The sequence below is a fragment of the Spermophilus citellus genome (assembly GCF_964194105.1).
Source record: "Spermophilus citellus genome assembly, chromosome: 4".
NCBI classification, from domain to species: Eukaryota; Metazoa; Chordata; class Mammalia; order Rodentia; family Sciuridae; genus Spermophilus; species Spermophilus citellus.
Window position 1 is genome coordinate 115874485 of NC_138185.1, and position 25466 is coordinate 115899950.

Sequence of the window (25466 nt, forward strand, 5' to 3'; positions counted from 1 at the left end):
ATTTCCTAGAACTGTCATCCCTGGACTTGTGAAGAACTCTGACAAAAGCATTTACTTTTAAGAAATGATATAAACATAGGGAAGAAAGCTATGAGAGAAAGAAAATACATTAAATACTAAGAGTATTCCGCCCAAGTGGCTGAGTTTATGTTGTCGAAGAATTTTCTGCTTTAAGCCAACCAATTAATCACTCTAAAACCATGCTTCTGTATCCATGTGACTTTTGTAACAAGAAGCTTAGCTAAGATTATGCCATCTGTTGTAGCAGTTCACTTCTACATGTTTTGTCCACAAAGAAGCTCTCCTGGGAATTCCAAGGTAAGTCCAAACTATATCTTGTTCCATTGAAATAAGAGTAATATTCAGTAGATTAAAGGAATGTGAATGCTGTGAAGTATTAGTAGTGATTTATTTTAGGGAACAAATTAAATGACACATTTCCAACTAACTTTTTTTAATGTTTTGAGTCAATAAATTACCATATAAGGAGCTTGTTACTTTGTGTGTATTGGTACTGTAGTTCCTAACTTGCCACATCTGGTCACCTGTGAAGAATTTGTTTTGCCTTTTGGAATAAACTGATTTCTCAACAGTCTCTGAAACTAAGATCACGGTCTTTGAAGCAAAGTGGTGTTAGAATGTATAACATTGTTAAATTCATTTGTCAGAATCAGGATACCAGAATTTGTGTTCTTGGAATATGATTTTTTTAATTTCCCATTTTCTGGGTACTGTATTGGATGCTTCAAACATTAAAAAGAAGCAGACATAGGATTCATGCCTTCCTGGAATCTGAATGTAAAGTATAGAATGTAAAGTTTTAATAATTGTACAGATATTTAGAGTCATTAGTTACAATTATGATTATGCTACAAGGAATAGTACTTAGTAATTGATTTATAGTTTTCACTATCCAAATATTTATTACAAAGTACCCATAGAGGCTAAGCAAAATACCAAATGCTCCCTAACTTCACAGAAAATACAGGTTGTGAGAAAGATATTAATCTAATAATAAAAAAAATGCACTGAGTACTTTGAAGAAAAGGTATGGTTCTAGGAGAATATGAAGTAGAAATTTTTTTCATACATGGTTCTATAATATAGTTAGGAGAAATAACAGAAAAAACTATCATCTAGTAGGGATAAGAATTGTTCCATCTACATATGTATATGCTAGGTCACAAAATATATACTCTGTCACAGTAAAATATATATATATTTTTTTAAATTTATATGTATGGATATATATACATATATATATTTATTTATATATGGATAGTGCCACTATATTAGACTTTAAACATTTTATAAAAGCTTTCTTATAAAAGTGATGTTTCAGCTGAACTCTGAAAAATGAACAGCTTTTAATTAGTTATAGAAAAGAGACAGAGAAGAACACGGCAAGTATTTGGAATAGAATATGCAAAGGTCTTGTGGTGAGTCAAGAGACAATTGGAAATTGAAGGCTATGATGGCTGCAGTAAGATGGAAAAAGAGGGATCAGGGGCTAGAAGTTGCAAGGCTTCTGAAGGAGTTTTTATTCTGAAAGCACCTGGAAACGATTGAAAGCTTTCAAGCAAGTTAGTGGCTTAGTTTTGTGTTTTGAAATGATCCTTCTTGCTTCAGCATGTGGAACAAAACCGAAGTAATACAGCATGAGAGGATACATGGGGAACAGTTGTCTAAGTGAAAGAACAGGGGCTGGGGTTCCCATGGTAGCAGTGCAGGAAGCATGAAATGGCTACACTCCAGATTTAAAAGAGAGAACTTGTCAAAGGATTTGGCATGGGTAAGAAAGGAGAGGAACATCAGGAATAGATCCTCATTGCCTGGATCAAAGCTGCCATACCTTGAGAGGAACCCTGGAGGCAGGGGATGATCACTTTGGGGGAGGGGAAAGTCAATAGTTCACTTTGCATATGTTGAGTTTGAGGGACTCTTGAGACATCTTGGGAGAGAAGTCTTGGAGCTGGTTGTGTTTATGAGTCTGATCTCAGAAGAGACCTGGAGAATTTGTGAATCATTTGTTGGTAATTAAAGCTATGAGCAAGTGAAGTCACTTAAAAGAGTATAGTAGAGAACTTTAAAACTGCTGTCATGACTAGACAACTCACCACAGTCTCCACCCAGGCCCATGCTCAGCTATGCCAAATGGGCACTGGCACATGGAGTGGGATTTGAGAAATCCTGGATTGTATGGTTTGTTGAAGCATGCACAGCCTGGCTTTCCTAAAGTCTCCACTCCCATTCCCCCACCCCCAGGCTTCTTCAGGGCTTTCTCTGTCAACTACTGAATGGAGCCGGAACTCAACCTAAAGTTCAAAGTCCTCCCCAGGCAGACCCAAATCTATCCCTTCAATCTTGGTGCAGACTGCTTCCAGCACAAACTATCTACTTGAATCAAACAACTTGTCACCCACTCCCTCTGCCCTGCAGCTTCCTACCTCTGCTCCCTGGCTCAAGCTGTTCCCTGGAATCTCACTCTCCATCTCTCTCCTGCTCACAGGCTGTTCTCCAACCTTCTGGGGTCCAGATCAAAGCCAGTTGCTTTCCTAAAGCTTCCTAAGCCCCATAAGGACTAGAACACTCCCCTTCCAGAGGCACTCCCTTGTGCGGGGTCCTGGTAAGCCCTGAAATTGTTACTTAACCATCTATATCCCTTATTTTGTATTTAGCAAGGTGACCCTCATTTTAGACTATGTTCTAACTAGATCATATCTCAGCTCTTGCCATTCTTTTTTTTTTTTTTTTACACATCGTGTCTTTGATTTTTCACATACCCAGAAATGGGAGCTTGCTCATCCCATCCCCACTTCCCAAGGCCCAAACAGAGGGACAGAAATGGAGTGGGACCAGGCAGGCTCCAGTAAGACAATAACTCCCTGCTGTCAAACTCATCATGGTCCACTGACTTTGGTCATAGACTGGTAAAAGCAATTCTCTAAATTCACTGTTCCCAAAGGTCATTCTAAATAGTTACAGCCACCATCCTTTAGAAGCCAGAGAGAAAGAAAGAAAAGGCAAATGCAGAAGGCTGCTCCAGATGCTCCTGCTCAGAGACCTGGCTTAGTAGTACTTACTCTCTTCAGGCAGAGATTACCTGGGGGCTCACTATGGGTGGGGCTTAGCTTAGTGTCCCACAGATGTGAAGAGCCACACTAGTGGAAGGATCTGGGAAGTTGCAGGAAGTGTGTTTGTGAATCACTGGGTTATTGCTGCATCTGGGGTGACAGAGGCTGAACCACCCAAGCCAGAGGAGCCCTGAGGCTTTTTCCTCATTGTGGTTCCATTCTTGGAAGTGCCAAACACTGACTCTTGCATCTTCTCTTTTAACAATAAGGAAGCCACATCTGGGTGGGGAAGGGAAAGATGGGCTTCAGCCTCACTCAATGAGCTCCACGTAGTTGGCAGGGAACATGCCAAAGTGGCCATGGGGTCCATAGCCACGCCACCAGCCTTCGTGGATCACCTCGATGCCAGTAATGAGGTTCTCAGGATCAAAGGAGATCTCAGTGTCATCCGCTGCTTGGTAGTCGTACAAGGCCCGCGGAAACACAGCCCTTGCCTTGTGTATAGTGGTCAATGTGCTCAGAGCCAGTGTCTTGCTGCTGGACCATTGGGGGCTCCTCATAGAGGGGCTCTTGCTCTGGAGGCTCTTCCTACGTGGCTTCCTCTTCTGCCTGCACCAGACTTGGAGGAATGCTGGGTGCTGGCTCCTCACAGACATCTGCCCTGGGCCTTGAGACAGCAGAAGTTGGCTCTCTGCCAAAGGAGGTCTCTGGTTGGGTGAGCTGTTTCTGCAGGAAGGGGCTCCTCAGCTTGCCTGGCTGAGGGCTAGAGATGGAGGTGGTAGACATGGCCCTCTCCTTCTGCTTGAAAATCTCCCGTGGGTGTGCACCCCGCTGATCAGAAAACACCTGCTCCTCCCTGTTCTTCGAAACCACTTCTTGCTGCTGTTCACCTGTCCTTGAGGGGCTGGTTTCTCTGTGCTGCTCCTGGTAGCGCTGCTCTCGGCGGGCAGCCTCCTGCAGCTCCCGCTCCCGGCGTTCCTTTTCCAGCTGCCGCTGCTCCTCCTTAGCCCGTCGCTTCTCCTCCAGCCGGCGGTTCACCTCCTCCTTCTCAGCTTTGGCCCAGAAGCTGTCTTTTCCAACTCTCTTGATCTCAGATATGGCATTGGTCTTCTGGTACACAGAACCCACTGGGGCCTGGGGTCCTGCATCCTGGAAGCGGCTGCTTTCCCTGTGGAAGCTGTAGTTGGCCCCGGAGGCCTTGGCCACCTTCTGCATGATGCACTCAGGCTCCACATCCTCCTCTGCTCGTGCATTGATGGTCACATGGGCCCCCTTCAAGAAGTTGGCCGTGGTGCTGACGTGGTTGGCGCACGCTCCCTTCCGCACATCATTCACACCCTCGCCTGTCCAGTTGATGAGGACAAACTTGGGCAGGCCAGAGTTGGGGTCCTTCACCCTGCAGAAGGCATACATCACCTTCCCACTGTTGAGTTCTTCCACCAGCTCCTCCAGACCACCTTCTCCTGTGCCAGCCACAGGAATGTCATTGCTATTGCCCTCGTAGGTAAACAAAGCCCAGTCGGTCGGGGACTTCTCGGTGACCACCCGCACGTAGGCCTCTTGCAGCGCGGGCCCCTTCCGGCTCAGGTTCGCCGCCATGGTCCGCCCCACAGTCCCCGAGCCGCAGCCGATGCAGCTTTTGGGGCCAGCCTCCCTTGACCGCCGGAGCCCCGCTCTTGCCATTCTTAAGAGAGATATTCCCAGAATCCTTTAACTCTAAGTTACCCTGGAAGCAAGTGTATAGTAGATTAGAGAAGACCTATTAGGAGGCAGATGCTGGGTCAAAGATGGGAAAGAAGGCTGCCCTCTACCTGCTAAGTGGACGTACATTCTCTCTGAGCCTCAATAGAACTATTGGTCTTCCCATAGTTCAGAATTCAAGTGATAACTGAAAATGTGAATGATAAATCTGAGAATGCCAAAACTTGCTGAATTTTCCATGTCTCCTTTTACATTGTTGTACCTCAGAAGTGCCCTGTGAGAACTAGCTGACAGGGCAGATAGGTTACTGGTTACCCGAGGACTTGCCTGGTCCTGTACGATGGAGGCAGCGTGAGGAGCGGCCTCTGCTGTGCCGGGGCTCTGGCTCAAAGCATGGAGTGAATGAGTCATATAGAGGAAGACACTGGCAAGAATGGACAGATGGGGGAGGAGATGAGGGGATTAAAGGATTTGCCCACCTGCCCTCAATTGACCTGTCTGCACTCAGATTACCCACCCACCCTACCTCTCTACATGGTGCTCGGCTGTAGGGAACAGCATGACCGCACAGTGACCCTAAGCAGCAGGGTTTTGCATCATCCTGGCAGGGATGACAGATTGTGTTGAGCCAGAGGCACTCTCTTGTGCAGGTTCCCTAATAATCCCTGATTGTTTGCAAAATGCCAGAATGTCTTTAGGAGTCTAGATTTATATTATAGGTAGTTGTGAGTTTAAATTCTGTGTGAATTAGGTTTTTTTTTATTGCAAGGCAGCAGACTCAATATTTAATCCCTGGCTCTTGTATTGTTAAACTAAGTACAGATACTACACTTAGACAAAAGACCTAGAAATGATATGTGAATGAGCTTTTAATTCTGGATAAGTTGTTTAACCTCATAAATTGTCAGTTATGTGCAAAGTAAACAATGAGATACCACTACACACACACAACAATGAATGGTTAAATTAAAAAGCCTGACAATTTCAGGTGTCACTGAGAATGTGATCATCTGTAACTCTCATGCACTGTTGCTATGAAAGTCAAGTAGAATTGGTCCGTTTCTAATGAAATGTTTTAAAGATGCTATTTAAGTTGAGCACAGTGGTGCATACCTATAACCCCAGTGACTCTGGAGGCTGACCAAGGAACATCACAAGTTGGAGGCCAGCCTTGGTAATTTAGCAAGACTGTCTTAAAATAAAAATTTTAAAAAGGGCTGTGGAGTTGTAGCTCAGTGGTAGAGCACCCTTGGTTTCAATCCCTAGTAACACACACACACACACACACACACACACACACACACACATATTTGGTTTTGGGGATTGAACCCAGGGCTTTGTGCATGCAAAGCAAGCACTCTACCAACTTAGCTATATCCCTAGCCTCAGAGATATATTTGAAACATTGACCTCATACCCAATGACCTTGATGAATTATGTTACTAATTCTAAGAGTTTTATTCACAGATTATTTTTTATTTTCTCATATAATTATGTCATCCATAAATAATGGTTGCTTGCTTGCTTTCTTTCCAATTGTTACACTCCCACAAAATAGTGCCGGTAGCGCAATATTAAATAGATTTGATGGGGACTCTCTTGTATCATTTCCAGTATTGGGGATGTCCTTTTGAATCTCATCATTAAGTAGGATGTTTGCTATAGATGTTTTAGAGATATTCTTTATTAGATTAAGGAAATTACAGTCTTCCTAAATTTATAAGGGTTAGTTGCTTAAAATCACAAATGGGTATTAATTTTATGAAGTATTTTTTCTGGATCCATGGAGATATAAAATTATATTACTTTGATCTTTATTAATATTTATCTGTATTCCTTTTTTTTTAGAGAGAGAGAGAGAGATAGAGAATTTTTTTAATATTTATTTTTTAGTTTTTGGCGGATACAACATCTTTGTTTGTACGTGGCGCTGAGGATCGAACCCGGGCCGCACGCATGCCAGGCGAGCGCGCTACTGCTTGAGCCACATCCCCAGCCCCTTATCTGTATTCCTATTGATTAATTTTGGAATGTTAAACCAATCTGTCATTTCAGGAATAAATTCAGCTTGACATTGTTGTATGATTCTTTCCATAATTATTTTTGTTAAGATTTTTGCATCTTGGTTCATGAGAGAGTGCCATCTAATTTTCTTGTCAAGTTTGGCATAAAGATTATATTCAATTATAATGAATTAGGAAGTATTCTTTATTTCTTTCAAGAGTTTGTGTAATTTGGTGTAATTTCTTCCTTAAACTTTGGAATGGCAACTCTATGGATGAAATGCTTTAGAGCTGGTCTTATAGACAATGATATAAAGCATGACTTAGACATGAAATAGTCAATTCCTGGCATGTGAAAATGTTCTTGTTTTTATTTATATCCTCCCATAAGCAGCTCTGGCCAGTTCACCTGTTCTTTTCCAGTTGTGTGTTGCCCAGCTAAGCAACTGTGCAGGAGACTGTGGTCTGAGCCTGGTCCACAGGACTCTACCTTCTTTCTTTCTGACCCCAGGCAGCCTGCCGAACACTGCTGAGCCATCTCCACACTCCTGACAGAATGAGTGCCCTCGATGGTGTCCCCTTCAAGGTACCCAAGGGTTTTGTGATCAGCACAGATCCTCTCCCTGCACCAGAGTTCAGTATCCCTGCCTGCAGGGAGCTTCTGCTGGGTTCTGTGGTAAGTGTGCCTGTCTCTCTAGCTTCTTGTCCCTGGGTCTGAGGCCTGAGAAAGGGCAGCTTGACCTGCTTTTGAATAGTCTGGGAAGCTTGAAATTAACCCAATAGAGGGGGGAAAAAGTTTCATAAAGAAAGTTGGTGGCTAGGTGATGAGGGTTGTTCAGTGGGTCTTGTTTTAAGCTGAGGATACAGAGAGGCTGCTTATGTGAAGTGAGGGGCAGTTACTGCAGTGGTGCTCCAGTTCCCCTTCTCTACCAACTTGCGGCCATGTCTAAAATTCCACCATTAAAATCACTCTTTTGGGTAAAGACTTATTCTCTGTTATCCTCTTAAAATGCAGACAGTTACCTGGGGCATGTTAGAAGGAATTAGAAGGGAGTGCTATTCCATAGACCCACACCTGGAGGTGGCCTAGAAGGACCTCATGCCCCTGGTTCACATCCCTAGATTACACCTTGCTAAGTGCACATTCCCAGGGTATATGGTGGTATCAAAGAGCTGTGGAGCTAGCCTGGATCCCCTGGGGCCTGGGCTCACAGACTTGGTGCTCACTCTCTACTATCTGCAGGAGTGTTTATAGAAAAGTTTGAAGGTCTGGTTTGGCTCTCACTCATTTTACACATGAGAAACCTGAAATTTAGAGAAGGGGGATATTTATTCATAGTTATTAGTAGTGATCATATGAAAATCCAGGTCCTGACTCCAGGTAATTTCATATTAGCTAAGAGTAGAACTTGGAATGAGATATAAGATACCAGTTGGGGAAGGCAAAAACTGGGGCAAAGGGTTGTTGCAGAGAATTCAGGAGCATAGAGCGCAGTCCTGGGGAAAATCAGGTAAAGAGGTTGAGTGACCTCGAGGCACAGGAGAAGACCCAGTGTGAACTTGCTTCCTCTGTAGACCCAGGAATCACAGGCTCATCAGAATCAAGGTTTACAGCTGGAAGTGGTGCCACATGCCTATTATCCCAATAGCTTAGGAGGCTGAGGCAGGAGAATTGCAAGTTCAAAGCCAGCCTCAGCAACTTAGCAAGACTGTCTCAAAATAAAAAATAAAAAGAGCTGGGGTGTGGCTCAGTGGTTGTAAAGCCCAGAGTACAGTGTCTATGCATGCTGCTCTGTGTAGCAGGTGCTCTGGCTCTTCCCTAGCAGCCAGTGCTGTCTGTCTTCTCTTTGTGTTGTTGAGAACAGGAATTTACTTTACCAACCTTGCAATGGAGGTAGATTATCACAATTTTTCCCTCCTGCTCAGCTCTAACCACACTGAGAAGAAGTTGTTCTGAAGCTTCCCTCTCTGGAAGCTCTATATAGTGGTTATAGTAGTAGTCATTTAGAATTATCTTTCCTTTTATGGTTTTGACCACCTGAAATTATAAAGGATTTCTCTTCTGTTTCTCCTAGTACTTTCTCGTGTCATATCATATATTTAAATCCTTTTTGGAATTCATCTTTAGAGTGAGAATGAATCCAACTTTATTTTTTCCAGCTAGCTAACACAATTTATTGACTATCTCTCCTTTTCCTACTGCTTGACTATCTCTCCTTTTCCTACTGCCACCTTTATTACTTTTTTTTTAATATATATATATATTTTTTATTGGTTGTTCAAAACATTACAAAGCTCTTGACATATCATATTTCATACACCTTTATTACTTTTTAAAGCCCCATATATATTATGATTTATGTCTGGATTTTCTATTATGTACCTTCAATCTGTTTGGGATAGTGCCATAGTTTAATTATCGAGAACTGGTAAAGCCAGGTCTCAGTTCTCCTTATTTATATTTTTGTTACCAGAGTTTTTATAGCTATTTTTATTTGTTTGTCTTTCATATCAAATTTAGAATCATAGTGTGGCATTTCAGAATAAAAAAGTATTGGTATTTTATTGAGTCTTTTATCCCTCTAAGTCCCACTGACTGTCTCTTTATCTCTTAGTCTTTTTTTCTCCAAGTATGCCTCAGTTATGAAATTGCCTTTTTCCTTCCTCTGTCTTTTATAACCTACCTGTTTTTGCTCAAATCTCTTTTTTCTAACCATTTATTCTGCACATGCCTATAAATATCCACTCTGTGCCTGGCCTGCCCCGGGCCTTACAGATTCAGAGAAAGGAATAAAACCTGGTCCCTGACCTCAATCAGGGAGTCACATTGGAGCTGCTGAGTCAGACTTCTCTCCTCAAGGCAGGGTCATGTCAGTGAGAGAGGCAGTGCCTGTGTTCTGTCCAATATCTGTGTCTTTCTGCCTATCTGCCCCTTCCTCCCTCAAACACTACTTCCCCTAGCCTATCTCTTCCTCAATTGGCCATGGGAGAGCACTAAAATTGCCCCTTTAAAGTTATTTGGCCATTTTTTTCAATGCTATTGATCAAACCCAAGGCCTTGGGCAAGCTAGGTAAGTGCTCTACTACTGAGCTATACGTGCAGGCATACAATTTTTAATGGAGTTTTATGTTTTCTATTCTTAACTTTAAAGGTAAGAAACAGGGCTAGGGCTATAGCTCAGTGGCAGAGTGTCTGCCTAGCACATGTGAAGCACTGGGTTTAATCCTTAGCATGCCTTTATTTATTTATTTTTATGTGGTGCTATCAGTCTACAACTTCAGAAAAGAAAGGTAAGAAATAGGAATACTCTCACTTTTTAATTCAGTTATAAATTGAATCAAAGTTAGAATAATTATATAGATTCCAGATTGCTTTCGTAGGTGGCCTAATAGTCAGTGGGGTGAGCACTACAGTCAGGTAGACAGAAACACAAGTTCAACACCCATCTATCTGTCCACATCTATCATCTATCTGTCCATAGCAAATAAAAAAATTTAAGTCTTGCTGTGTGTACTGTCACATGCCTGTAATCCCAGTGACTTAGGAACCTGAGATAGGAGGATCCAAAGTTCAAGGCCAGCCTCTCAGCAATTTAGCAAGGTCCTAAGAAATTTAGGGAGACTCTGTCTCAATATAAAAAGTAAATAGGGTTGAGAATATAGTTCAGGGTTAAAGCACCCCTGCATTCAATCCCCAGTACAAAAAAAAAATTATGAGCCTCATTTTCATAATCTGGAACAAGCAATGACACCTGACCTACTAGTTAAATTCAACAAAGGTTAGATTATATATTTCCTGGACCCCAGAGTATCCCTGGATGAGAGCAAAGTGGGTAAAGGGCAGATATTAACTGCTCCATAGGGAGGTTTGTCTGATGAATGGGCCTCCAAGGCTGACTGTTCAGTGGCAAACTGCTGGGCTCTCGTGAACACTTCTTTGTGAAGAACAAGTTTTATTGGATTTTTTTTTTTTCTGAACTAGAGATTGAACCCAAGAGTGCTCTACCACTGAGCTATATCCCCAGCCTTTTTTATTTTTCTTTTGAGATGGGGTCTTGCTACATTGTTAAACCTGACCTCAAACTTTGGAACCCCTTGCTTTAGTCTCCCAAGTAGCTAGGATTACAAGCATGACCCATTGCACCCAGTTATTTGAGAGATTTTTAACATAGTTAGCAATGACATACTGAATGGCAAAGGGTTTTAGATATTGCATTTCATTCTATTCAATTATTTCTCATTCTGCTCTTCATGCCAGAGCTTGCCAATAAACTGTTACCGGTATCCATTTGCCCCAGTGTTAGCTAAAACTATTGGTGGGAGTGGGCTGTGTAGGATGCCCAGGACTCCGAATCAGAAGCTGTCCAGACCTGGTAAGTCTTTGGCTCATCAGGGTCCCCAGGCCAGCCATTAGGGTGCCCCCCAAGGTCCTTGTTTGCCCCATCTGGACCTCACAAAACCTTCTCTCAGCAGCATGACTTCAGCCTGGAAAGGAACACTCTCTTCTGGGTGGAGGCTGCCATCCGAGGACCCTGCTCATACCAGTGCAATGATCTGAGGACTGTGTCAGCCCCTCCGGCCTGGCTCTTGCTGGTCAGTCCCGAAAGTGGGCTGGCATTTGCGCCTGGCACAGCCAGAGACGAGGAGGATGGACCCCAGGAGCCGCTCGAGGAAGAGGAGAATGAGGAAGAAGGCTTCTCTGCCAGCGAGGAAGAGCTGGACTCCAGCAGCCCGCAGCCCAGTTCTCCAGGGCGCCCTGGCTCCAGCCATGGCCTGCGCTCCCTGGATGTGCTGCGCAGCGTGAGGTCGGAGCTGGCTGGGGCGCGGCGGCGGCTCTCTGAGAGCAGGTTGGCTGCCTGTCCCCGCGCGCTCCTGCACCGCTTTCGCGGTCACCGGGCGCTGAGCCTGTGCCCCTCACCGCCACCCGGGCCTGTACCCCAGCTCCCCAACGTCCCTGTACCCGAGCCCCCCAACGCCCCCGCGCTGCCCCCACGGCCCTCGACATCTGGCTCCATGCCCCCACTGCGGAGCCACAAGCCCACTGTTGCGGTAAGGACTGCCTGCTCCACCAGGGCCTCAGCTGGCCAGCCTCACCTCTGCAATCTCAGCTCCTTCCTCCCCGTGCTCCTTCCTTCTTAGCTTTACCTGTTCCCATCTGGTCCCGGTGTGCGGCCCTTCTGGCCATTTACCTAGAATATTCTCTGCTTAGCGGAACCCATTCTGTTTCCCTGCTCTGTCTGCTTTGCCTCTATTGGGGCACATTTCATGATGATTGTAATTACTGGTACCTGTCTGTTTCCTTGGGTGGAATGAGTTCTTTTAAGGCAGGGATCAGATGGCATTCATTTTTGTTTCCAGGGCATCTAGCAGCAGATTTGACCCATAGAGGGTTTTTAATGAATGTTGAATTGCCTTAATGAAGGAGACACAATTCTAAGGCCTCCCATGGATGAATTTTACTGTAGTCTGGGTAAGCTGGAGGCTCAATCAAGGGATAGTCACTGTAGTAACTTCCTGCCAAACACTGGGTTGGGAGAGATAAGATCCAAACCACAGGACATAGAGAGTTGGTCAACCGGGTATGGACAACGCCAAGCCCTGTATAGTAAGATAAGGTGTTGAGAGACAGAGAGGGCTTCTGAAGGATGGTAGGGCTTCTGAAGGATGGTAAGGCTTCAGGCCGAAATAGTGAGCTGGGCAGAACCTGGAAGAGAGGCAAATTTATGGTGAGGCCAAAGAAGCTTCACTCTGTCCCTTCCAAGGCCTTATACCCAATTTCATGTTCTTCATTAAATGTTCTTTTTCTTTAAGAAGTCCTCTCCAAATTGTTTTAAGTTATCAGACTCCACAAAGCCTAGATACAGAGAGCAGATGAGTTAGGTCAAGAATTGGTAGCAGAGAGTACCATTTGAGCACAGCTTTCTGCCAGTCAAGCCAGGAGATACTGCAGAATGAAGCCACGTGAAATTAAATCCCAAAGACAGAAATCTCCCACTCACTGGTGTGTGACCTTAGGCAAGTTATTGAACCACTCTGAGCCACCCTTCTCTACCTAAAAAAAATGGACCAGCAACCCTTACCACAGTTGTTTAGAGCAAATAGTAAAGGGGAAAAGGCTCTGTAAGTGGGACAGACCATGCTCAAGGATCAGAGCTGATGTCAGGATGTCTCTTCCCTGGCCAGATTAGTCTAGAACAGCCATATAGGGAGGATGGGGTAGATATTCTGTTGATGAGGAAACATAGACAAGAGTAGACTCTTCTCCTAAAATGTGGATCTCCACCCTTGAGGTAAACAGTAGTCCCTAGAGTGGGGTCATGTTAGGAAAACCCAAGAAGAAGGGGACAGATGGGTGGGGAATTCCTATGCCCCACGTATACTTGGCCCCAGGAGCTAGAGTGGCAGCTGGTCTTTCCTTGGGAGATAGAACTAGGGTGCTGTGTTCAGGGCTAGCAGAGGAGTTCTACTATGTGGAGAAGGGGTGCTGGCAAACCAGATGAAATGCCTTCAAGTCACCTTCCTTAGTCCAGCATTTGTGTGAGTCTCTCAAGCACAACTGAGGGGTTGGTGTGCCCAGTTCCTACCCTACTATACACCCTGCCAGACCCCAGCCCAGATGAACTCAAGAAGGAGAGTCTGGCTAGGAAGGTCTTTTCCTGCCCCATGAGGTAAAGAACCTCTGAGTAGGGTTCAACTCCCAAATGTGTATTGTGTATCAGGGTCATTAACTTCTCTGAACCTTGACTTCAGTATCTGTAAAAAGAGATAGCAGGGTGGACATATTATATTCCTTTCCTTTCCTTCCCTTTATTCTTGAGATAGGGCCTCACGAGGTTGCCCAGGCTGGTTTCAAATTCCTGGGCTCAAATGATCCTCCTGCCTTAGTCTCCTGAGTAGCTGGGACTCCAGGAGTGCACCATAGCACCTGGATACCTATCATATTTCTTTTGCAGGGTATTCTAAGTAATAAGTATTAGCCTTCACTGACAGTTTCTGTATGCCAGGCCCCTTTACTGATCCCTTTATGCCAGGCCCCTTTGCTCATGTTGTCTTATTTAAGCCTTGTTACAACCCTGTGAGGTACTTTTGAGATTGCCTCCATTTTACATTCGAATAAAGTGAGTAGACAGTGGGGAACTGGGGTCTTCAGGGCTCTAACCCCACCCCCCACCCCCCATGCTAACTCCTACACTAGGTATAGAAAGTGTACACAAAGGCACTTTTAAAATGTCCAGCCCAGCCAGGTGTCACCTCCTTTGGTAACTGACATGCCAGCCTCTCTGTATTTCAGTCTCTCAGTCCGTACACCTGCCTGCCACCCCTGAGGGGAACACCCCAGCCTCTCAACTCCCACAGATCGCACCCTGATTCTACGGCTGACCTGCTGTCTGCACTGAGCCAGGAGGAGCAGGACCTCATAGGGCCCGTGATTGCCCTGGGATATCCCCTGGGAAGGGCCATTGAGGCTCTACAGAAGACAGGGAGACAGAGCCTGAGCCAGGTAAGTGAGGGACCCAGGACTGAGGAGTTGTGAAGCTAGAGCCAATGAGTGGCCATGTGGTTTTGTATCTTGAATATGTTTTGAACCTCAACCTGGTATTAATTATTGGGGTTGTGAGAAAACCTCTAGTCCCTATGCTACCTCCTCCATAGGAGTTATCCTCACACCTACTCGGGGAATCTCAGTATTCTACTCCTATCTAGCTCTTGCCCTAAATACAGGAACTGGAGCTTCGTGTAGTCAAGAATCTTTTTAGAATAGTCCAGTAGAACTTTATCTAATGAGAGATGTTTTTATCTGTGTTGTTCAATATAGTAGCCACTAGCCTACTTCATTACATTCAATGTGGCTAGTGTGATTGAGAAACTAATTTTTAAAATTTTCTAAAATTGTAATTAAATTTAAATCCAAATAGCTACATATGCTTAGTGGCTTGGAGGACACAGCTCTAACCACTTTCCTCAATGAATAGTTTATCAATACCCACATCCATTTCTCCACATCCTTCCATCTGGCCAAGAGTATTTAGTATTTATTTTTTTAATTGATTTAAAAAAATGACAGTGGAATGCATTACAATTCTTATTATGCATATACAGCACAATTTTTCATATCTTTGGTTGTATATAAAGTATGTTGACTGGCCAAGAGTATTTATTGTGCACTTTTTGGGTATACAGATGCAGCTGGGAGCTACAGGAAAAACCGAGGTACATAAAAACTAGTGCTGTGGTTTGGGTTCCCCAGGAAACAGAGTCAGATGAAGTTTGGCATGTAGGATGTTTATTAAGGAGGTCCTTGGGACCAGCTGCTATGAAAGGGAGGGGACAGAAGCAGAAGTGGCAGAGGAAGAAGAGCTGTAATGTAGGACCAGAAATAGCATCAGCTAACCCCACAGCTCTGGAACCTCTCTGGCCCCTCAGAGTAGCCTAAGTGAGGCTGATATGACCAGGCTTTCTACCCCTACTTCAGGCAGTCATTGTTCATGGGAAGGGTGTGACGTGAGAGACATAGATCTCAACAGCTTAGGCAGTCCCTGAGGGTGTCTCCTATCCCTCCCAGCATCTGGGGTAATGAGTCCTTCAGTAAAGGGCCTCTGGAAGGTGCATCAGAGTTTACCACCACCAGATTCTATTTTCAAAGAGTACTCTTATTGCTAGAATTGTGGACACTCAGTGATGGCACTCAAAGGGTAGCTCTTCAACCTTCTCTAGTTTGGGGAAGTAGGTCTTGACTCCCAATAGAAGCCAAGAATGTGAGAGCACCTGCAAAGGAGTGAGGATCCCCAAAGTACCTAAAAAGAGCTGCTGGTTACAAGATGCCTGGGAGCATAATGGGCATATATAAGTGCTGCGGAGTATTTCTGTCATCTGCTGCTGTGCAACAAACCGCCTGAACCTTAGTGCCTTAATCAACAACCATGAATTTGCTTATGAGATTCTGTGGGTTGGCAGTTTGAAGTTGGACTCAGCTAGGTGATCTTCTGCTGGTCTCATCTTGATCTCTCTTGTGGCCATAGTGTTGTGACTTCGTTGGGGCTAAATAGCTTAAGATGGGCTTGTTCCCAGTCCAGAGGTTGGTGTCAGTTGTCAACTGGACCATACACATCCGGCAAGCTAGCTCACTTGGTTCCAAGAGTGAAAACTTCAGGGCCTCCTGAGGCCTGGGCTGGAATTGTACATAGTCACTTCTATCTTATTCTGTTGGCCAAAGCATGTCATAGACTAGCTTAGATATAAAGGTAGAAAAATAAACTCCCTCTTGATGGGAAGAACACCCAAAAATTTATGGTCACTCTCAATCTACCACAAGGAGGTTCTAGTGAGTTGGAAAAGCTTCATGAAGGGACCACACATGGAACAGGACTTCCAAGTCTAGATAAGACCTGGCTTTGAAATAAGGAGAAGAGTAATAGGGATAGTGTGAGCAAAGGAGTCAGAGGCAGAAAGGAAATGTGCAGGAGATCTGATCCAGTCCGTCTTGCTGGAGAAGATGCATGAGTCGGGCTGGTGGGAGATAAGACAGGGAAGGGGAGTTGGGACAGGTTAAGGGTACTTTGAAAACTGGGCTGAGACTGTGATAATAACCTAGTAGGCAAAAGGGAATCATAGAAAGATTATGAGTGAGGACAGGAGGTGGCATTGAATGCTATTGTCTGTACCCCTATTGTAGCATCTCCTTTGTATTTTCTAAATATTGGGGCTCTTCATGGCTAGAAAACTGGTCACAGGGCAGTTGGCACTTATTCCTTTTTCTCCTGTCTCCACCCCACCACTGCCTTCTCCTCCTCCTTCTCCTTCTCCTCCTCCTTCTCCTTCTTTTTTGGTACTGGGGATTGAACCCAGGGGTATTTAACCACTGAGTCACATCCCCAGCCCTTTTTATATTTTATTTTGAGACAGGGTCTCGCTGAGCTGCTTAAGGCCTCACAAAGTTGCTAAGGCTGGCTTTGAACCTGTGATCCTCCTGCCTCAGTCTCCTGAGCTGCTAGGATTTCAGGCATGTGCCACTTCCTTCACCTCCTACTTCTCCTTCTTCTTCTTTTTTAATTTGTTTGTTGTAGATGGACACAATACCTTTATTTTGTTTATTTATCTTTATGTGGTGCTGAGAATTGAACCCAGTGCCTCACACATGCTAGGCAAGCACTGTACCATCAAGCTACATCTCCAGCCCCTACACCTTCTTCTTAATCACTGATGACTGCAGAATAGTGAATGGGTCCCTGAGTTCAAGACTCAGGCCTGCTCCTGGGTGAGGGAGTGACAGGAGAGTGATTCTTAAACAGGAGTCAGAGCAGAATGTGCTGCTGCCAGGTTGGGAAAGTGGGGAAATGCTCCTGGTGTTCTTCCCAACCCACTCCTGCTTTTTCTCTACCCTGGGTTCATAAGTCTATGCCCTATCTGGAGGAACACTTTCAACATGGTGACCCCCATGCTAGCTAAACTGGGTGGAGAGGAAAGGTTACTAACAGATTTTGAATACTTTCTTTGCACTGGTCCCTTAATCTGAAAGTCTTCCGTTAGGTCTCAATTCTACAAAGTTATTATGCTATTACTGTCCTGGGCATTTTGCAGATGAGCAAACTGAGACCAGGGGGTTCAATAGCCTGTCAACGGCAACAGAAGTGTTGAGGTCAGGTTGTCCTGATTCTGAATCTTTGTTGGACAGTGCTTTTCTTTCATTCTCTATGTGAAAACCTCCTAGGACAGCAACCTTGTCTTATCTGAGATTTAGGAGCAGATCTAAAGTGGCCCCTACCCTTAGCTGACCTTGGCCAAGAAGCTAGATAGGAGGGCTATGAGGTTCAGGCCCACAGTGGGGCTCTGACATGCCTCCTCAGTCCCTTTGCCCACTGTGACAAGGCTGAGGTCTCAGCCCATCATTGTGGAATTCTGAAGATTAGTCAGAGCCAACACAGGGCACTGGCCTCCCAATGTGTTGGGTTCAGATCCTTCCCCCTTGAAAGGAAGGAGAGCATCAGATGATGGAGATAGTACACTTAGAAGAGTCAGGAAGAAGAGATATAAGAGGAGATTCAAAAGATAAGCTCTGTGGTCTGGGGTTGTAGCTTAGTGGTAGAGTGCTTGCCTAGCACATGTGAGGCACTGGGTTCAATTCTCAGCACCTCATATAAATAAATTAATTAATTAAAGGTCCATTGACAACTTAAAAAAATTTTTTTAAAGGATAAGCTCTGTGGGCTGGGGTTGTGGCTCAGTGGTAGAGCTCTTGCCTAGCATGCGTGAGACGCTGCGTTTGAACCTCAGAACCACATAAAAATATAATAATAATCAAAAAATAAAGATATTGTACCCACCTATAACTAAAAAATAAATAAATAAAAGATAAGCTCTGTGCCTCTCTCCTTCCTTTTACAGATATGATGTGCCCAAAGGACAGGCTTGAGCAGCATGTGTAAGGGTCCAGGGTCCAAGCCCAGAACTTGCTATAGGACTCCAGACACACCAAGCTCCCTTTTTTGTGCTTCCCTGTTTATAGGACAGAGGAGGAATAAGTATGTGTTTGGAACCAATGACTTCTGGAAAACCCATCCTGGGGTCTGAAGGTGACATTTAACCTAGGGCCTCAGGCAAGCTTGGTACCCTCTACAGTCCCATAGACCCAAAAGCTGACCAAACAGCAGAATCTTTAAAGTGCAGACCCCCAGGCCCTGTCCTGAAGAGCCCCGATCTATCTGGACCAGATCCAAGAACCTATAATTTTAGAAGATCTGCAGATGGTCTAGATATGCAGCCTGGCATGGTGTGGAGGTGGTCAACTGTCCCTTCAGCCAGTGATTCTTAACTTTGGCTGCACATTAAAATCACCTGGAGAACTAAAAATTCATCCCAGTGTCCAGGTTACGCCTCAGATCAAATATACTGGAGCCTCTGGTGAGGCCCAGGCACCAGTAATTTTCAAAATTCCCAGGGTGGTTGTAATGAGCACCAAGGCTGAGAATCATTGCTATGGGCAAGCCAAAAGGTAAAAGGAGCATCCACCATCTGCCCTTGCCTTTGCCCTCTCACCTTCTGAAGGTGAAGTTTTCTTCAGAACTCCTGTCCACTGCTAAGCTACCTCAAAGCTTCTCCTCTAGCAACCAATCTCCTTCTCAGACAAGAGGTCAAGTTGTCCTGGAACCCTGGGCAAACCACCTGCCCTGCCTTGAGCTGTTTCCCCAGTTGTGAAAGGCAGCCTTGGGTGTGTGATTTTCCAAATGTGCTCAGAGCAAGGTCTAGACATTCCAAGCAGAACTTCTGGCAGGAGTGCTGGATTCTGGGCTCCCATGGCCTTTGCCCTCTGTTCTTCCAGGCAGCTCTGATCTTAGCTTATTATTGAAGCCTCATATGCTATGACAAACAGCTCAGGAGTGACGACAGTTTGAAAACCATTAGGTTAGATGATCTGCACTTTCTGCCCCGCTCTACAGAAACCCAACCTGCTCCTTCTCGGCATATACTCATAATTCTTGTGGTCTGGAGCCTTCGTTTGACACCTACTCCCTATAAATCCTGCTTTGATTTGCCTGGCACTGATGTTGTCCTGTGTCTGGTTTATCTCCCCCACTAAGCTGTGAGTTCCTTGAAAGGTAGTTCTTAATTCAGTTTATAAACACAGCATATATTTATTGAGCTCCTTCTGCCGCCATGCTGGTGCTGGGGACCCAGTGAACAGAACTGCCCAACCCCTCCCTGTGGAGCAAAAAACGAGTGGGTAAGGAAGATTAAGTGAAGCAATTACAAAGTTGTATGTGCTGTGCCGGGGAGCACAGGGTGGTCTGGGCGCACTAGAGATGGCACCCAGTGAAGACTGAGGTGGCAGAGAAGCTTCCCCAGGAGAGCACTGAGGCTTGCTTTAGCTGGGGGAGCCAGACAGGCAGAAGCCTGGAAAATATTGGATGGAACTGAGCCCTAGTAAAGAGGCAGCACTTTATCCTAAGAGTAAAAGTAGCCCCTGGTGACTTAGGTAGGGAGTGACTGGAGCAGGTGTGCAGCCCTGTGGATCCTCCTCTGGTTCTGTTGCAGAACTGTTAAGCCTCAAGGAGCTCTGGATGGCAGAGATGTGTCTGGGGTAGGGTGGCTGAGGAGACTCCTTCTCCAAGGAGGGTGGGCAGGCTGGGGTGAGTGGTGCACATGTGCAGGATTGCCTAGGGGTGGCAGGCGAGATGCCCATCTGAGGCCTGTTGTGGTCCCCACTTAGGTTCTGTGAACATCTTAGCCCACTCTAAAAGTCCTTTTCCTGGATTCCAGCCCCCAACTTGGGACAGCCAGTGAGGTGAAGACCCATTGTCCACCTGTCCCCAGGTCCTTTTTTCCTCTTCTGTTAGCCCATGGGATGTGGTGGGCTGGCCAGTCTGCCTAGTTCTGAGCTCAGGCCTTAGTGAGGCCCTGGGTGCCTCTACACCTCGTCTGCTGCCTCTGCCTCTCTTATCATCCTTCCCTCTTTGCCTTCTTCCCGCCCAGTTTCTCAGCTACCTCAGTGCCCATGAAAGGCTTCTGCAGCAGGGCTATGAGGAGGCCCTGGTGGACGAGGCCATGGAGATGTTCCAGTTCTCTGAGAGCCAGGTCAGCTGGGCCTCCTGCCTGGGCTCCAGGGGCTGGGAGGGATGGGGCACACCAGTTCCCAGAGCAGTCTGTGGGCTGGACAGGAGACAGCCTGCAGCCTCGGTCCAGGGGAGAAAGAGCTGGCCCAGGGAGATGAAGCAGAAGATAGAGAATCCCGAGATGTGGGGAGGGCAACTGGAGGCGAAGAAAGCAGGGGTTTTGTTTTATTTAGCTGAATCAACACAACAGACATTCGTGAATGCCCATTCTTTGTCAGACACCCAGACAGGAATCAAGGGCCACACAGAGATACTTGAACTCCCCAGAATGCAGGCAGCTGCAGGCCTCACAGAAAATTCTAAGTGCTTGATGAATACTACTTGCCCCCAACCCTACTCCCAGCCAGAGCACCTGTTCATAGAGGCAGCCAGAGGGACAGAGGTGCTGAGGAGGAAAGGGGTCAGAAGAGGAGGGCAGGCAAGGGCTGCATTATGTGAAACCTCAGCGGTGCTGGCGTACCTGATGCCAGTGTGCACCCTTCTTCCTGCCCCAGTACCTGAGCACAGGGGTCAAGGCCATGTGAGAGGGGAGAGGTGAGGCCGGGCAGAGCCAGTGGCCAGGTCAGAACTTCTTTCCCTGATAGAGGAAGAGTTGGGAGCCACATCACACTTCCTACACACAGAGGTACAGGAAGACAGCAGATGCTGCCGAGGATTAGGTTCTTCTGGTTTGGGGGACCACAGCTTTCTGGGATGAGGTGCAGAAGGTACTGGGGAGATGCTTCCAGGGTGTAGGTGGGCCTTGCAGAGCCCCCTCCCATCTCCTCCTCCTCAGGCAGGGGAATTCTTGCGCCTCTGGGAGCAGTTCAGCGACATGGGCTTCCAGCCACACCGGATCAAGGAGGTGCTGCTTGTCCATGGCAACCATCGTGATCAAGCCCTAGAGGAGCTGGTGGCCTGTGCCCAGTGACCACTGAGGCATTCTGCAAGGCCTGGGCAACCCCATCCAGCCTGTTATGGAAGCCTAACAAGACTAAGGAAGCCGTGCATTCTCACTGTGTAAACAATGCCAAGGGCGGGAGTTGAAAGCATTGCCCCCTTGCCTCCTGGAAGGGGCAGAGGGGAGAGGGTGGGCAAGGAATCATGTTTTTCATATTTGTATTTGACTCTTCAAACTATGTGCATTAATCACTTTGACTTTGAGAAAATTAAAACAAATAAATCATGACAGTTCTTTTTTTTTAATATTTATTTTTTTAGTTTTAGGTGGACACAATATCTCTATTTTACTTTTATGTGGTGCTGAGGATTGAACCCAGTGTCTCATGCATGCTAGGCAAGCGCTCTACCACTGAGCCACAACCCCCAACCCTTGTGGCAGTTCTTTTGAGTCCTGTAGGCTCCTGGTTTTGGTTTGGAAAGAACATCTTAACTGTGGGTTAGAAGCCTTGAGTTCTGATGATGTCTGGAATCAAGGAGTTTTTGAGCCTTAGATTCTCAAGAAAAAGTAGAAAGATTTGACCAGGTCAAAATTTAAAAATTTTCAGACCTAGCTGCTCTCCATAAGGTATTCTGATTCAAAAGGCATAGCTTGGCAGCCATCAGGAATCTGTTTGCTTGCGGGTTTCTTTTTTTCTTGGAGATAGTTCTTTCTGTTATCCAGGCTGATCTTGAACTCCTAGACTCAAGTGATCCTCCCGCCCCAGCCTCCTGAGTAGCTGGGGCTATCGGTGTGTGCTGTCATGCCCAGCTTGTTTTGTTTTATGTAAGAAGCCCCCTGGGTATTCTTTACAATGTACTGGGCCCACAGCTAGTATTTGTGAACCTCTGGAACAGCCACTCTATGCCCCCTGCTCTGACAATCTGGGGTCCTATGTCAGTCTTTCCTCCTTGAGGATGGGGAAGTTGGTACCAGAGTAGCCTCTAGTCACCCCAGGTCTATCCTTTAGAGGTCCTCAAGAATTGAGATGGCCAGTTGCTATAGTGGCCCATGACTTAGGCAAGCAGAGGTCAGAGGCCAAGATGCTGGTGCCCTGCTATCCGAGCTGGCCCATGCAAAAACCTGTGGCAATTACCACAAAATCCGAACCTCCCAGCTTTACTCCACCCTGCAAATGGGGCTGGGCATGGAAGCTGAGGTCTGTTAAAAAAAAAAAAAAAAGGAAACTTCCACATTTCTCAGTTCATAGAGACACTGTGTTTGAATGTGTACAGGGACTTCTGCAGGTATACACTGCAGAACTAGAACTCGGGTCTCCTAAGGCTGTCCAGCCCCTTGATGCTTCCTACTAAGCCTCAATGTCTGCCAACTTGAAATCACATTAAAAATATTCTTTGGTCTTCAAACTTGTTTTGAATAATTTGCAGGCAATACAAAACTATTAAAAAATCTGAAAGATGGCACCAAGTTGGTCATGTGTCTATTGCCCAAAAGAGAACTACACTTGGAAAAGACAGTAAAGTTCAATTTCTAAGATACAATGTTAGCTCCAAAGCTATTTGTGTTCTGATTAACCTAGACTCAGTCCATCACTTTATTAAGTCCCCTGGATTAGAGGTGACTAGTTGGCAGGCCCTCACACATGCCACTATTCCCATTCTTCTTCCACCTGCTCCAAACCTTTCCATCCCTAGAAAACTATTGCTTGATTAAAAATGAAATGGCAATGGGCAAATTTGTTAGTTCAAAATAATTTTTTAGATGATAGAATAATGAAATCACATCTAAGCTGGAACTACAACCTATATCATTATCTAGTTATGTGACTCTTTGAAATTGTTAAGCACCTGCTCAGCCCTGTGTTAGTCTCTCTGAGATGAGATGATACAGCCAGCATTCCAGAAGTTACTTACAGCTAAGTTGATGAGCCAAAACTACAACCAAAGACCCATTCATTCACTGATTCTTCCACCCCACAAACCTTTATTACATACCACACCAACTCAACCTGCAGTGGGGGAAGGTGGGACAAAGCATGAGAAATAGCCTCTGTCCTGGAGCGGGGCTTCCTGAGGCTGGCCTGGCTTGTGGGTCAGTCAGCAGCTCCTGTGGGCAGGTCAATGCCTGTGCTGGTGATAATGGCAGGCAGGCAGGCTCTGGCTCAATAAGGGCCTCTGAAGGTTATACTTGGCCAGTTCCCTGGTGGAACTGGATCCTGGCCAGACACCCTGGCTGGCTCTATCCCCAGCCCAGCAGTGGGGTACCCACCCCAGCCCAGCCTCCTGGCTCCTAATGGTGGCCCTCCCTCCTGCCCATCCTCCTCCTAAGAGGAGAATAACCTGTCCTTATAAGGCCACCCACTCAAGAGACATGCATTCTGTGTCCTCTGGGCAGCTGCCCATGTGATGTCATCTGCTGTTTTATTGCTCAAGACTTTTAACCTATGGTTTTATTTTTTTGTCATTAAGAAAATGTTTCCAGGTTGAGCAAAGACATTAACTGGGTGTCAGATGAGGGCAGAAAGATGGAAGGAAGCCAGAGACACAGGACAGGCCAGCCTGGGGGCATGGCTTAACCAGATTCCAAATACCCCTAGCAGCCCTAGTATTCCAAGGATTCCAGAAAGCCTCGTGCTGACCATTGTCCCTTATTAAGTGACACTCAGTATAGTTGGGAGAATGTCCCCTCCCTCAGATATAGTCATCTTAGTGGTTGTCCAAGTGTCCTGTCATCCTCAGACCAGGGAGAGGCACATGTCACATCCACACAGAGCCAGTGGGCCTGGGCCTATAACCTCAGAACCCTGAGGGCACTTGATCTGGCTGTGATCAGGTGTGGACACAGCTCCTGGAGTCCTGGAGTCTGCAGCTGCTGGGCTCCACCCTTCCCCAGCAGGCGCTCTGGCCTTCCCAGGAGCTAAGCACCCAGAGTTCTTCCAGTGGGATCCTGTTCTCCTTAACTTGGCCAAAGGTGGTTCCACCTGCTGACAACCAAAACACCGACAGGGTACAGTGAGGACAGGGACACAGGCAGCAACCAACTGGGGTAGAATTTGTCCTGTCTCCCTGTGAACCTGGGGAAAGTCTAAACTTAGGGAGGAAAAGTTGGGCCCAGACTGTCTGCAAGGTTGTGGCCTCCGGTGGGCAACTTCCATCCTGGGCCTGTAACTGCTGAGGGAACCCTCCTTCCTACTGCAAGGCCCTGGGGACAGACACTGAACCTGCAGTCTCTCTGCCCCTGAGCCTGACACAACTTATAGTTAGGACACTCAGGTGTGTTTGCTGATTGGGAGAGAAGGAGGAAAAGAGGGAGAGAGGGAAACCCAGGAATGCTGTCCCTCTTTTGGGGAGCACGTGGCACATTTTGCATGGCAGCAGAGTGGAGCGGAGAGAAGCCTGGGTCATGTCCCTGAGCAGGTCAGAAGCAGTGGCCACACTGTGGTGTAGCAGGTCCAGCTGAGGAGAGGGGTGGGTGCTGCTGGTCAGGAAAGCCACCACCCCTGCCCTGTGATGAGTTTTGCTCTGTCACCCCAATCCCTGCCATATGGGGGCAGGTGGCCAAAGAGATAGCCTGGAGGTGTCCAGAGCTGTTTGGGAGGTTCAAGGTAGGAAGCGAAGCTAAGAAAAACATTTTTATCTCCTCAGGGGTGCGGGACCCTCAGGGACCTTCCAAAGGAATGACACTTCATCTGTATCTTTGGTCAGACCCAGCAGTGGGGAGGGCTCTCTGTACATCTCAGGTCAGAGGACAGGGCCCTGCCCCTGCACCTCACACACCCCTCCCTCCCACCTCCACCAGAGGGAGCATTGCTCCAGGTCCCTACAACAGTGCCAGATCAGGGTTACATTCTGGAGACAGTAAGTATCCTAACAGGAGGAATGGCAGGCCCCAACCCCTCCTTAGGGCTCCCTCCATTGCTACCTAATCACCTTCTCCAGACCAACTGCCCTTGCCTGAGGGTCAAGATTCTTCTGGTTTATTGACATTGTGGGCCCAGCACTGTTTGTTCTAAGCTCTTTCGGTGTGCTATATTATCCTCCCAACAGCCCTTTGAGTTTAGGCACACGTATGCTCACTGACATGCTCACTGACAGAAGCCCATCTGAGATCCCAAGAGGTTAAATTGCCCAAGGTCACACATTCTAGAAAGTGCTAGAACTGAATTAGAATCCAGAAAATCTGAGCTAGCAGCTGAAACATC

At 46.3% G+C, this 25466-nt stretch overlaps 3 protein-coding genes across 4 annotated transcripts in view; 1 reads left to right on the forward strand and 2 right to left on the reverse strand.

Moving 5' to 3' along the window:
- Positions 1 to 25466, reverse strand: part of KBTBD13 (kelch repeat and BTB domain containing 13) — a 60701-nt gene that overhangs the window by 25752 nt on the left and 9483 nt on the right. The gene's annotated exons all lie outside the window — the stretch shown is intronic.
- On the reverse strand, positions 3193 to 5380 carry LOC308646260 (drebrin-like protein). The gene is given in 3 exon segments (XM_081288945.1): positions 3193 to 3550; positions 3552 to 3662; positions 3666 to 5380. Coding segments are annotated over 3 exon segments (1368 nt in total). The 5' UTR covers positions 4758 to 5380; the 3' UTR covers positions 3193 to 3385.
- On the forward strand, positions 7224 to 21441 carry UBAP1L (ubiquitin associated protein 1 like). 2 transcript variants are annotated; one of them, XM_081288948.1, is made up of 5 exons: positions 7224 to 7454; positions 11249 to 11827; positions 14070 to 14279; positions 20246 to 20347; positions 21161 to 21441. In XM_081288948.1, exons 1-5 carry the CDS (start codon positions 7335 to 7337, stop codon positions 21293 to 21295), a joined length of 1146 nt encoding a protein of 381 aa, XP_081145074.1. In that variant the 5' UTR covers positions 7224 to 7334; the 3' UTR covers positions 21296 to 21441. The 2 variants fall into 2 exon arrangements, with proteins under 2 accessions (XP_081145074.1, XP_081145075.1); XM_081288949.1 differs by having other exon boundaries at positions 11252 to 11827.

Excerpts from the sequence above, each read along its gene's own strand:
- UBAP1L (XM_081288948.1), top strand. The coding sequence starts at position 7,335 with ATGAGTGCCCTCGATGGTGTCCCCTTCAAGGTACCCAAGGGTTTTGTG. Across the intron at positions 7,455-11,248 it reads AGCTTCTGCTGGGTTCTGTG|CAGCATGACTTCAGCCTGGA; the intron begins GTAAGTGTGCCT and ends ACCTTCTCTCAG. Across the intron at positions 11,828-14,069 it reads GCCACAAGCCCACTGTTGCG|TCTCTCAGTCCGTACACCTG; the intron begins GTAAGGACTGCC and ends TCTGTATTTCAG.